The sequence below is a fragment of the Rhinatrema bivittatum genome, chromosome 1, assembly GCF_901001135.1.
Source record: "Rhinatrema bivittatum chromosome 1, aRhiBiv1.1, whole genome shotgun sequence".
Classification (NCBI taxonomy): Eukaryota; Metazoa; Chordata; class Amphibia; order Gymnophiona; family Rhinatrematidae; genus Rhinatrema; species Rhinatrema bivittatum.
Genome location: NC_042615.1, coordinates 694,445,712 through 694,458,747, shown reverse-complemented (window position 1 = coordinate 694,458,747; position 13,036 = coordinate 694,445,712). Strand labels below are relative to the sequence as shown.

Sequence of the window (13,036 nt, the reverse complement as noted above, 5' to 3'; positions counted from 1 at the left end):
GCAGCGGGTGCACTTCCTTAAGTGCGGCGGTGAAGGTATTTCCCTATCCCCCCGCAGCCGGAGACCGCCCGGGTCGCAGCCGGGAAGCGCCGAAGACAAGATAAGGCGTACATCTTTACTTGGTCTCCGAGGAAGTGTGGACTAACTGGGCCTGCCTACGAGGCCGCCCGCCTGGGAGGTCGCCATTTTTGCCTGCCTACTTCTCCTTTCTAAATTAAGCGCTTTTTCTTGCTAAATGCACGTTGTTCGCGATAGGCGCACGCTGTTGGCGCACGCGATAGGCGCACGCTGTTTGAGCACGCAGTAGTGCTAAGACGCCCGTTTATAGGCGCGCATTTATAAGACGCCCGTTCTAGGCGCATGCTGTTATGTGCCCGTGTTAGGCGCACATCGTTGGACGACACTGCATTTAAGGCAAATGGAGCATAAGAATGCCCCTGCGTCCGCAGAGCCGGCGCCTCCAGATTTAGGCATGAACGCTCTAAGCCTCTGCTCAGCATGCAACCTTAGAGCCACACAGAGCGAGGAAGCAGACTCCCTATGTGCCCAATGTGAGGAAGCCATGGCAGTTCCGGGACAAGACCGGTCCCAGCCCAGCGGTTCCTCGGGGACCACACCAGACGTAGCAGGCCGCAGCGAGCAGCCAGGGAATCCAAGAGACCTGGTACCCCTGTGGCCAGATCTGGCTTCGCTTTCCTGGGTGGAATTATTTAAGGGGATTCACGCCTTTGTCCAGATGCAGTCTGTTCCTCGGATGGGTCTTTCCGTCCCGGTTGATCCGGCCCTCCTATCTCGATGGAGTCCACGATCACAGGACTAAACCATACACCTGCCTTTACCAGCCAGAGTGCGGAATAAACTACGCTGGTGGTTACAGCCCGGCCACATGAGCCGGGGGTTACGAATGTCCTCCCCAACCTGGATCCTGCTCACCACAGATGCCAGCCTGAACGGGTGGGGAGCACACTGCGAGGAGCTCACCGCCCAAGGGCGGTGGACCAGAGAAGAATCAAGGTGGAATATCAACCGACTAGAGGCATGGGCAGTCAGGCTAGCGTGCCTGCGATTTGCCCACCGACTTCGCAACAGAGCGGTCAGTGATGTCAGACAACGCCACCACGGTGGCATACATCAACCGACAGGGCGGAACCAGAAGCCAACAAGTGTCCCTAGAAATAACTCCCCTGATGATTTGGGCAGAAGCCAGGACATCTCAGCCGTACATATCGCCGGGAAGGACAACACTGCAGCAGACTTCCTCAGCAGAGAAAGCCTAAACCCGGGAGAATGGCAGCTGTCACCCACAGCCTTTTAGATAATTGTGGATCACTGGAGGACGCCAGCCATGGGCCTATTAGCAGACAGGTCCAATGCTCAAGTTCCCAGATATTTCAGCCGCAGGCGGGATCCTCGAGCGCAGGGTATCGATGCCCTGGTACAGCCGTGGCCTCAGGGGATCCTGCTATATGCATTTCCTCCATGGCCCCTGTTGGGTGCCATTGTTCACAGGATTCAGCGACACAGAGGTCTAGTTCTTCTAGTGGCCCCGGACTGGCCAAGAAGACCCTGGTACGCAGACATGAGAAGACTACTGGCAGGGAACCCTCTACCTCTGCCTCCCTACAGGGACCTGCTGCGGCAAGGGCCCATCCTCCACGAGGATCTGGCTCAATTCTCTCTTACGGTCTGGCCATTGAGAGGGCTAGACTGAAGAAAAGAGGATACTCGGAGCCGGTGATAGATACACTCCTCCGAGCACGCAAGTTCTCCACATCACTAACATATATCAGGATCTGGAGAATTTTTTAAGCCTGGTGCGATTCTCACAGCACCAATTCGCATACCGCAAAGATTCCTATCATTTTGGACTTCCTACAAGATGGACTTCAGAAGGGTCTGTCCCTCAGCTCCATCAAGGTACAGGTAGCAGCGCTGTCTTGCTACGGTCCCAGACGTGACTGCAAATCCATTGCCCAGCACCCAGACGTTTCACGCTTCCTGAATGGAGTTAAACACATTCACCTGCCACTGAAGTGGCCAGTGCCCTTGTGGAACCTTAACCTAGTATTGGAATTTCTAGCAGGATCAGCCTTCAGGCCCCTTCGAGGCCTGTCTCTCCATTTGTTAACCTTGAAGATGATGTTCTTGCTGGCCGTGTGTTCAGCACACCGCATCTCAGAGCTACAAGCACTATCCTGTCGTGATCCATTCTCAGAATCACTCGAGGCCATCCATCTTCGTACAGTTCCTTCTTTTTTACCCAAAGTGGTCTCACACTTTCACCTCAACCAAACCATATCCTTGCCTACCACGGAAGGTTTGAAGAAATCGGAAGAAGGTCGACTACTACGTCATCTCGACATCGGCAGACTGCTGTCCAGATATCTGGAAATGTCAGAAGGCAGTACGAAAGACGGACCACCTGTTCGTCCTGCACAGCGGGAAGAAGCAAGGGGAAGCGGCCTCACGGCCGACCATCGCCCGCTGGATTAAAGAAGTTATCAAGGCAGCCTACGTAGAGGCAGGAAAACCACCACCTCTACTGGTCAAGGCTCATTCTACCAGAGCACAATCAGCCTCTTGGGCAGAAGCTAAGCTGCTGTCGCCTGCAGAGATATGTAATGCGGCGACGTGGTCCTCCCTCCATACCTTCTCCAGATTCTACCGTCTGGACGTTCAGGCCAGGGAGGACATAGCATTTGCGAGGGCGATCCTACACGGTCCTCGGGCAGCCTCCCGCCCATTCCAGGAGTAGCTTTTGTACATCCCATTTGTTTTGAGTCCATCTGCTACACGCTAGGAAATGTTGAGATTACTTACCTGGTAATCTCCTTTTCCTTAGTGTATGCAGATGGACTCAGCATCCCGCCCGGCTGCCGGTATACATGGGGATTCGCTGACTCGCGGTAAGCCATGTTTTGCTTATAATAGGGCTTCCACCCTGCCGGGTGTTGACGCCTTCCGGTTGGAAACACTGGCGGTCTCCAGCTACCATCAATTGGTAAGGGTAATCCTGCTGATTAATCGATCGGTCAGTACACATATAGCTATAACAGCTTTGCAAGGAAGATTACTGAATTGCTTTACTTCCTGTGGGGGTATATGTACCCATGCTGACGTCAGATCAGTCTCCAACTGCTAGCACGAGCACACTATACCCATTTGTTTTGAGTCCATCTGCATACACTAAGGAAAAGGAGATTACCAGGTAAGTAATCTCAACAATATCTCACCTTTCCTTCGGGGTATACATGTTTAGATCTTTGCTTCTATGGTGATTGTTATTTTATGATGATAATTGACCATTTTAGTAGCTGCCCTCAGGACAGACTCTGTTCAGTTTATATCCTTTTGAAGGCGCAGTCTCCAGAATTGTGCACAGTACTCCAAATGAGGTCTCACTAGAGACTTACACAAAGGCATTGTCACCTCCTGCTGGCTTTTCCTTTCTATGAACCCAAGCATTATTCTGGCTTGTTTGGCCACTTTAAGAACATCATATATAATCACCCTTTGATCCTGCTCTTGTGCTATGTTTAGAAGAATTTCACCCTCTATACTGTACCGTTCTCTTGGATCTTTGCAACCCAAATAAATAACTTACATTTCTTAGCATTAAATTTTAGCTTCCACACTCTAGACCATTCTTCAATCTTCACTAGATCCTTTCTCATATTTTACATACCTTACAAGGTATCTGCCTTGATTCTGATTTTGGAATCATCTGCAAAAAGCAAACCTTTCCCAATAGCCCTTCCACAATATTGCTGGCAAAAATGTTGGAGAACTGGACTGAAGGCCAAATCCTGTGGCATATCACTGGTACCCCTGCTCCCTTTCCTATGTGTGAACTCTGTTTGCCACTACCCTTTGTTGCCTCCCTCGCAACTAGTTTCTAATCAAATTAGTTATTTTAGGGCCCATACTTAGGTCACTCAGTTTAAGTCCTGGAACTGTGTCAAAGACCTTGCTAAAATCCAATTACACTACATCTAGCATTCTCACCTGGTCTAACTCTCTGGTCACCCAGTCAAAAAAAAAATGGATTAGGTTTATCTGACCTTCTGGTGAAACCATGCTGCCTTGGATCCTGAAATCCATTGGTAAAGGAAACCAAGTCAGTTTGTATTCAGAGTTTTATATGTGAGAAATTCCTTCAGAATCATATTATCCAAATAAATCAGTATCTCCAGTTTCTTGGGTTCCAGGAGACAAGGGATTATAGTTAGATGGGTGCATGTATATTGGCATGCCTTAGAAATTTTGATTTCTGCTCACCCTGAGATTAGTGTAAATTAGGGTAAGGGGATGACTGCATGGACTTATCTTCCCCCTCTTGTTCCCCACCCCCCCTCCATGTTATCCCTGATCCACGTTTTCTCTCTGTCCAACCCTATTCTTGTTCTCCTTTCCTCCACTTTTTATTGATGCTGTAGTGCCAGAGAAAATGCTTCTGAATTGCTGATGCTTCTCTACCTTTTGCTGCTGATTGGTTCTGGAGAGCACAATAAGACAATCAGTAGTGGAAGTCAGGCTGTGAAGTCTGTCTGCTCCTTAACTTTGAAGCACTACTGCAGTCCTAGTGCCTGCCTGTATAGGCTCTCTTTGTTGGTGTGGAGGGAGAGAGAGAGGTACAGCCTGTAATGCTGGTCAAGGGGAGGGTTCAGCAGACAAAGAGAGATTCTGCACACTACTGTGACAAAGTGGAGTTAGTTCATATCTCCAGGTGCTGGAGAATCGTGTCTCCAGAACCCTGATTATTTTAAAACAAAATCCCAAGCTGCAGTTCAAACTTGAATTTCCCTGCTATGTGTATTCAGTTAAATTTATTCTCCTAGAACAAGCAGGATGGTTGTCCTCACACATGGGTGTCATCATCGGAAGAAGCCGGGCACGGAAAACTTATGTCAGTTTCTAGAACTTTCACTGGCACACTGAGCATGCCCAGCTTGCCACTATCCATGCAAGGGGCCCCCTTAGGTCTCTTCTTTTCCGCAGAGCCATCATCTCGCAGTTACGGAGCTCTGCTTTTTTTTCGTAGTGTTTTCTTCAATATCTCTATCAGCTCAGACTGCAGTAAGCTTTATTTCCCTTCTTTGCAGTCTATTCTCGGTGTGTCTTGCTCTCTGTCCCGCTGGGCACAGACTGCTCGATGGGTACTTTTTGCATAGCTTTGGGTTTTTGCCAATGATCCTAGTGTCCGCGGACCATGTCAATCACTGACCCGCACGAAGCTGGTATCCTCTGCCTGGGGGACATCACATGATGTCCGGGGGTGTTGTTTTTGCGACCAGATGACTCCCCTCAAAGGCTGTCGCAACCAGTTGGACAAGATGGAAAAATTCTTCTGTTCCAAAAATTTTGAACCTTTGACTTCGGCATGGGGAGCATCAACTCCGAGGGGTCGTGGGGAACCAATGGACACTGAGCACTCGCTGTCCACTCACTTGCCGGGGCCCCCCTCTGGAAAGAGGAGCTGGAGATCAGCTCTCATTGGTGTCTTCATGCTGCAGGATATCAGGATCGTCTCCATCCTCCTCAACACTGGGGAAAGACCAGGCCGAGCACCAAGGGATGTCATGGTAGTATTGTCACTGGTGGCAGTCTTCGAATGGCACAGGGCTTCAGGCTGGCACTGGCAACAGCTGTGATGCCCCTGAAGCAACCCTGCGAAGAAGCAGCATCGACATCTATCGAACCCGGGAGTCTCAGGCGTTCCCCACCCATGTCTGTGACGGGTGATGTTTCCACGTTCTGTATCCATTCTGTCCTCAGACTTCCAAGAGGAGTTCGATCATAGAGTGCAATTGGCAGTGCTCTGAGCCCCTTCAGGACACTAAACCACTGGCCCCGCCGGTGCTTTGGTGCTGGCACCGCTGCTGGAGCGCCTCGATGTCCTTCTTGGTGTACTACCCCCGCAGCTACCATTGCCTCCTCCATCCGGGGTGATACCCAATGTGAGTTCCTCAGAGGGAAGAGGACCCAGTGCAGCCTGTGGCACCGCAGAGGCCCTTGGTTCCACGACCAACGTTCCCCAGTCCGGTTCTGGGTCTTTCGGGGACCTCTGTGCCCAAACCATAGGGCCTGGGCAGGAGCCCTCCACTGGTGTTCTCCGTGTGATCTCGGTGAAGAATATACTGTGTATGATCCATAGGGGGGATGATACCTCAGAGTCCTCATCCTAGGACTTAGGGGATCTTCCCTTAGACCCGTCTCCTCCAGAGGAGGAGACGGGTCTAAGGGAAGGGCCTGAGGATTTAACTTTTACGGGTTTTGTCCGGGCCATGGCAGAAACTATTTTCTTCCAGCTTCTGATGGAAGATGATGCCAGGCATAAGATTCTGGAGGTTCTCCAGTTCATTGATGCCCCTAAGGAAGTGGTAGCCGTTCCCGTACATGACATCTTCAAGGAGCTACTCCTTAGAATTTGGTAACACCCAATCTCCGTGCCTCCAAGGAACAACAGGAAGGTGGATGCGATCTACCTGGTGCGGCAGGCCTTGGGGTTTGAGAGGTGTCAACTCCCACAATATTCCCGTACCCATGCCTCTGCCCCTCCAGGCCAAGAGCGCTGGATGCGCTGGGCAGGAAAGTACTCCAGGGTGCCATACTGATTGCCCGTACTGCTTCCTACCAGTTATATATGACACAGTATTCTCGGAACCTCTGGAAACAAGTCCAGGAGTCATCGGAGCGTCTGCCCCAGCAGCAACAGGATGCCTTTATGACCATTGTCCAACAAGGCTTGGAATGTGTCATTGGTACCCTCAGAATGGCCTGGCTACGAGCCTTGGATCTCCAGCTGGAGGTCCAAGAGAAGCTCGCAGTTCTCCCATGCAGAGGCAAGAACCTTTTCGGTGACAAATTTAGAGATGCTATAGCTCACTTGAAGGATCACCATGAGACCCTCCAGCATCTGTCAGCCAGTACATTCGACCCTCCGTCCTCTGCCAGAAAATCCTCATGACAGGGCTCGCAGAGGTCCTTTTACCGCGAGAGGAAATATCCTCTGGCCTCCTTTGCCCGTGCTCAATGGGTGAGTTCTAGGGGCCACTAGACAGTAGTGGACCCCGCAGGTCTCGGCTGGCACCCCAGTAGAGGTTTGACCGGCTGCAGGGGAGCATAAGCTAACTAACTTTCTCACAGGACAAGCAGGATGGTAGTCCTCACAAATGGGTGACATCACAGGATGGAGCCCTGTACAGAAAACTTTTCTGTCTAAGTTTCCACAAAGCTTTGACTGACACCGGCCCCCCCCCCCCCCCCCCCCCCCCATATGCCTCTCTTGAGGTTGGTCCTCACATCAGGAAATACTCTTAACAGAGATTCCGCCCTCATAATAGCCGGAGCAGTCGAACCCATCCCGCTGAGGCAGCAAGGGAGGGGGGGGTTCTATTTTCGCTATTTCCTGATTCCAAAGAGAACAGGAGGACTCCGCCCTAATCTGCACCTGAGAGCTTTGAACCGGTTTCTAAAAAGAGAAAAGTTCAAAATGGTCTCTGAGCACCCTGATTCCCCCTCCTGCAAGTTGGAGGGGGGGGACTGGCTTTGCTCCCTCAATCTCAGACACACATGCCCACATTGAAATCTTCCCCAGATAAGGCAGTATCTTCGGTTTGTCATGGGTGAGTAGGCATTTCCAATACAGGGTGTTGCCGTTCAGCTTACCAACCCCCCCCACCTCGTGTCTTCACAAATTACTTGGCAGTGGTAGGAGCGCATCTCCGCCGTCTAGGGGTGCAGGTGTTCCCTCCCTACTTGTACGACTGGCTGGTCAAGAGTGACTCTTAGGAGGGGGCACTTCGGTCTCTGTACTTGACTATTTGGGTATTGAAGTCCCTCTGGTTTGTCATCAATTACCCAAAGTCCCATCTTATCCCCGTCACTGCAGTTGAGCTTCATTGCCCATCTGTCCACGACTCAGGTCAGAGCTTCTGCCCTGTGATCGGGCGCTCACACTGCCATCACTTGCGGGTCTGGTTCGCCAGAGCCAGCAGGTCTCCACCCACCTCATGCTCCGCCTTCTGGGTCACATGGCAGCCACTGTCCATGTTACCCATTTTGCTCACTTGCAGTTGCCAAGCAAACCCTGTCTAACTGGCTGGCAGATTGCATCTCCTTCTGCTATGCCCAAGCAGGACTACAGCTCATTCTATCAGAGCCATGGAGGCTTTGGTGGCCCACCTGAGGGCAGTCCCTGTGTCTGAGATCTGCAAGGTGGTGATGTGAATTTCCCTCCACACTTTCGCTGCTCACTACTGCTTGGACAAGGATGGCCAACACGATCGCAGTTTCTGCCAGTCTGGCTTCCAAAGTCTCTTCCAGCTATAAAACCCAACTCTTCCTGCCTAGGGCCCTTTTTTCGGGTTCGGGTTGTCCCCCTCTGGTCCCAACAGTACCTCTGTTGTTGGCCTGTTGGCACCTGGTTGGATGCGTGTTGGTCTTGCCTGTATTCGGGAACAGCCTATAGCTAGGGATTCACCCATGTGTGAGGACTAACATCCTGCTTGTCCTAGGAGAAAGAGTTGCTTACCCTGTAACAGGTGTGTTTTTTCTAGGACAGCAGCACGAAACCTGCCCGCCACCCAGTGGAGTTGGGTTTCTCCTATGTTTTATTTTATTTTTTCGTAATTCTGTTTCGAGACTGAAGGGGAACCCCACTTGGATAGTGGCATGCTGGGCACGCTCAGTGTGCCAGTCAAAGTTCTAGAAACTGACATGTTTTCCATGCCGGGCTCCATCTGATGATGTCACCCATGTGTGAGGACTAACATCTTGCTGTCCTAGGAGGACACCTGTTACAGGTAAGCAACTCTGCTCTACCAGCATTCATGTACCAGCAGACACTAAATTATCTAAATCCTCGTGGAAGTTGACTTGTGCAGAGCCTAAAAATTATAGGGTCACTGAAAACTGATCCATGAAATCTTTTCCCTAAATAGGAAAGACCTTATTTCCCTATTGATTTTGTTTTGCTTTAATTAAGGGAAGCATTCTTTGGACATTTTTTGTTTTAATGATGGAACAGACCAAAACTGTATGCTCAAATCTGTGCTTTACAGTAACATGAATACAATTTTTCTCTCCATGAAAATAGAAAACAAATTTTGAAGTGAAAAACATTTTCCTATCTGAAGGATTTCTTTGTTTATTTTCTGTCCTATTGTTTATGGGAAAAAATGTCTTGTCATGAGGATTCTGTAACTTTAAGACCAAGGAAATGAACAGTGAATTCCAAAATGTTTCCCAAGTGTTCTGATTTTTATATTTCAAATTGCCTCTTGGTGTACTGAGGTAAGCTCTGCTTCTACTTTTGCTGGGCACAAGATAAGTGTATGATCAGCAACCAAGGAGCTGGATTTTCATTTGCTTTTTGTCAAACTGTATTTTTTTTCATTATTTAGCATCCATCCAGTGACACTTCTAAAAGTATGATAATTGTCTTTTAAATTACACATAGTGGGGTAGATTTTAAAAGCCCTGCGCGCCGGTGCACCTATGTTGCATAGGCCGCCGGCGCACGCAAAGCCCCGGGACGTGCATAAGTCCCGGGGCTTTGCTTGGGAGGTGTGTCGGGGGCGGCGCAGCGTTCGGGGGCGTGTCCAGGGGTGTGGTGGCAGCCTGTGGGAGGGGCTGGAGGTGTGACGGGGCGGTCCAGGGCGGGGCCGAGTGCTCCGGCACAGCGGACTGTGCCGGGGCAGGGAGCTGGCGATGCGCGCAAGTTACGCCTGCCTCTGATAACTCAACGAAATAAGGTAGGGGAGGGGGATTTAGTTAGGGCTGGGGGGTGGGTTAGATAGGGGGGGGAGACAAAAAAAATGTTCCCTCCGAGGCCGCTTCGGTTTTGGAGCGGCCTCAGAGGGAACGGAGGCAGGCTGCACAGCTCGGCACGCGCAGACTGCCGATTTTGCGCAGCCTTGCGCGGGCCGACCCCAGATCTTTTAAAATCCAGCGTACATTTGTTTGCGCTGGTTGCGCGAACAAAAGTACGCGCGCGCGTACTTTTTTTTAAATCTGCCCCAGTGTGCTTAACCTGAATAATTTCAGTCTTAAATTTTTCAGGGCACAGGGCCTGATAGAACAGTGTTACTGCTAGACAGTGCCATGTGAGAAACTTAAGTTTGAGTCTTAAGTCTAGCTTCTGTTCCTTGGACTGCCCAAAGCTGAGGATTCTATGAAGGGCAGCAAGTCTTAGCCATCACACAACCTAGTGCCAGACTCTCAAAGTACAAGCATACTGGGTTCTGAAAGCAGCTGTGATCTGTGGCCCTTAGCCAATTACTGGGCTAGAGGGAGCAGGTTTATAAAATGGGAGAAAATTACCAGTAGTTAAAAATGAAGGTTCTGGGTACTATTGTCTAGTACAGGCCAATCTCAAATGAACTAGAAGTCCCAAAAGAGCAGGAAGAAAATGTTGAGCCTAAAAAAAAATTCCATTAATTTCTTTTTCTCCCCCCCCCCTCCTTAAATTTTAGGAGAACGAGAAGGACTTGGAAGAAGCAGAAGAATATAAGGATGCACATTCAGTACTGCAGTCGGTGAAACTAGAAGCATAAATATTTCCAGTAGTTAAAAGGTTTTATGCATTACCATTTAAAGCCATTCCACATTTCCCCTATTTTGCAAAAAAGAATCCTAGAACTTTGCTGATTTTCAGTTTAGAATAAGAATGTAATGTTTCTCAGATTACCTCTATTGTTTAAAATAAGATGTCTTTATCGTTATGGCAGTGTCATAGTAGACATGCTGATGATAAATCAAATAAATGATTTTGTCTTATGCCGTATATGATCTGTGTTTTTTTTGGTGGGGGGGGAGAGCCACAGAGCTCTTGAAATATCCCGGAGAATGGTAAAATTGTATTTGTATTTTGTTGGCCATATATAGATTTGATGAGACTATGATTAGAATTGGATTGACTACATATGACAGGACTGCAGAAAAAGACCATATGGCCTATCTAGTCTGCCCATCCACCCAACTAATTTAGTTGTACTATTCCTATCACACCTTCAGAGATCCCCTCTATATATCATGCTTTCTTAAATTCAAATACTGGTTTTTGTCTCATCACCTCTACTGGAAGTCTATTCCATGCATCCACTATCCTGTCTGTAAATAAATATTTCCTAAGATTACTCCTCAGTCTACCCTCTTTCACCCATATCCCATGACCCCTTGTTGTAGAGCCTTCTTTCAGTCTCTACCATATCTCCCCTATCACTGCTCTAGGGCATACATGTTTAGATCTTTGAGTCTAGTCCCCATATATCTGCTTGTATTGTTTAACTAGTAATCTAGTTTGCATTTGCAAACCACCTCCCTCCTCCCAAATTTCACTAGTTGCTCTCTGTTGTCACTACAGACAAGTTTTTATGTTCAGCCATTTCTTTCCTTTGTATTACCACCCCTATATCTGTTTCCCCAAATCTATTGTATTGATCCCACAATCAGTTTGGTTTTCAGGGTACTCTCGATGAATGTGCATGAGATATACTTGCATATATCAGAGACCCTGTATATGCAGAGCTATCATACATATTCATTGTGAACATTTTGAAAACTTAACTGGCTGCAGGGTCAATAGGACAGGTATGGGAGCCACTGTTCTTATATAATCTGTTCCAAATATGCTTAAAATCTATCACCATGTTGGTTAATACTGTTGGTAGGCTGTTCCAATATATATGAATTTTAAATGTTCTGTAAAATAGTATTTTTAAATTAAATATTCCTGTGCATAAATGGATAGCCTCCTTGAAGGGAGCTCAAGTGATCAGTGTTAATTTGTGCATGAGAAATCATTTAAACAGTCTCTGGACAAATTTAATAAACAGTCATCTATAACAGTGCAAGAGTATTTTCACAGTAGTATTTTCAGTGATTACTTGTGCTAATGAAGATGAAGGAACACATGTTGCCACTTTTCTGAGGATAAGCAGGATGGTAGTCCTCACGCATGGGTGACGACAGATGGAACCTGATGCGGAAAAACTTGTCAGTTTCTATAAACTTTGATTAGGCACACTGAGCATGCCCTACACCACTTCTTCCACACGGGGCCCTCCTCAGTCGTCGTCTATTTATTTATTTTTTTCCATGGAGCAGTGAGCCTCATGGTTTTAGCTAAACAAAACCTTTGGCTTTTGCCTTGTGGAAAACTTTGATTTTTACATTTTTTCACTATCTTTTTCCTTCGGTCCATCGCCAGGTCCCTCTTGGGAACCGAATGCCCAATCAGAGTTTTCAGCATTTGGGTGGGCTGCTTTTCGTGGTTGGTTCTCCCCATAGTGGCGGTACCTCCGTGCCCGCCGGCCATCGAGGCCTGCTTCCATTGTCCATCTTTTCCCTTTTGTTTTGCGCCATCATGGCCGTATCTGGTTTCTGCCTGTGCTCCCCAGTGCCAGAGAACCATGTCTAGCACCGATCCCCGTAATGTTTGCATCATCTGCCTGAGGGCAACTCATGATGACCAGGTTTGCTGCTTGTGCACCCATATGACCCTGAAGGGACATCTGCTTCGACTCGAAAAGATAGCCCACATCTTCGGGTTGAAGTCTGAGGCATTGGCGGCATCGGCATCCAAGAACCTCAGAGCCTCACTGATGATCACCACGCCTTCGAGGTCGCCGGTGGATGGGGTGCTGGAGGCAGCAGTTGTCAATCTCTTCTGGGACAAGGATGCTGGGTTCATGGTCTTCTACCTCAGCACTGAGGAAAGACCAGGACAAGCATTGTGGGAAGACCAAGGAGCATCGGCACCAGTACCTGTTGATGCACCGGCTTTTGCCACAATGCCCCCGAAGCGACCCCATGGCAAGGAACATTCATCCTCTATTGATGCCCGGGGTCCTCGACAGTTTCCACTGGTCCTGGTGCCAGTCACCAATTCCCTTCATCAGTCCGAGGAAGATCTGGCTCCCCTCCTTCCTCCCAGTCTGTGTTAGCATCAGCAACATTTTGAGGATGAGCTGGAGTGTTGAATCCAGCTAGTGGTGGAGCGGGTGCTGCAGAGCTTCAATCCTTTGGCACCAAA

General features: G+C 48.9%; 1 protein-coding gene across 1 annotated transcript in view; it reads left to right on the top strand.

The window, feature by feature from the left end:
* The window catches only part of TBCA (tubulin folding cofactor A), a 136,505-nt gene extending 125,719 nt beyond the window's left edge, over positions 1 to 10,786 (top strand). Inside the window, exon 4 of the mRNA XM_029575407.1 lies at positions 10,476 to 10,786. Within this exon, the coding sequence (XP_029431267.1) occupies positions 10,476 to 10,556 (81 nt within the window). The 3' untranslated portion in view covers positions 10,557 to 10,786. The remainder of the gene's footprint in view (positions 1 to 10,475) is intronic.
* Positions 10,787 to 13,036: the final 2,250 nt, after the last annotated feature.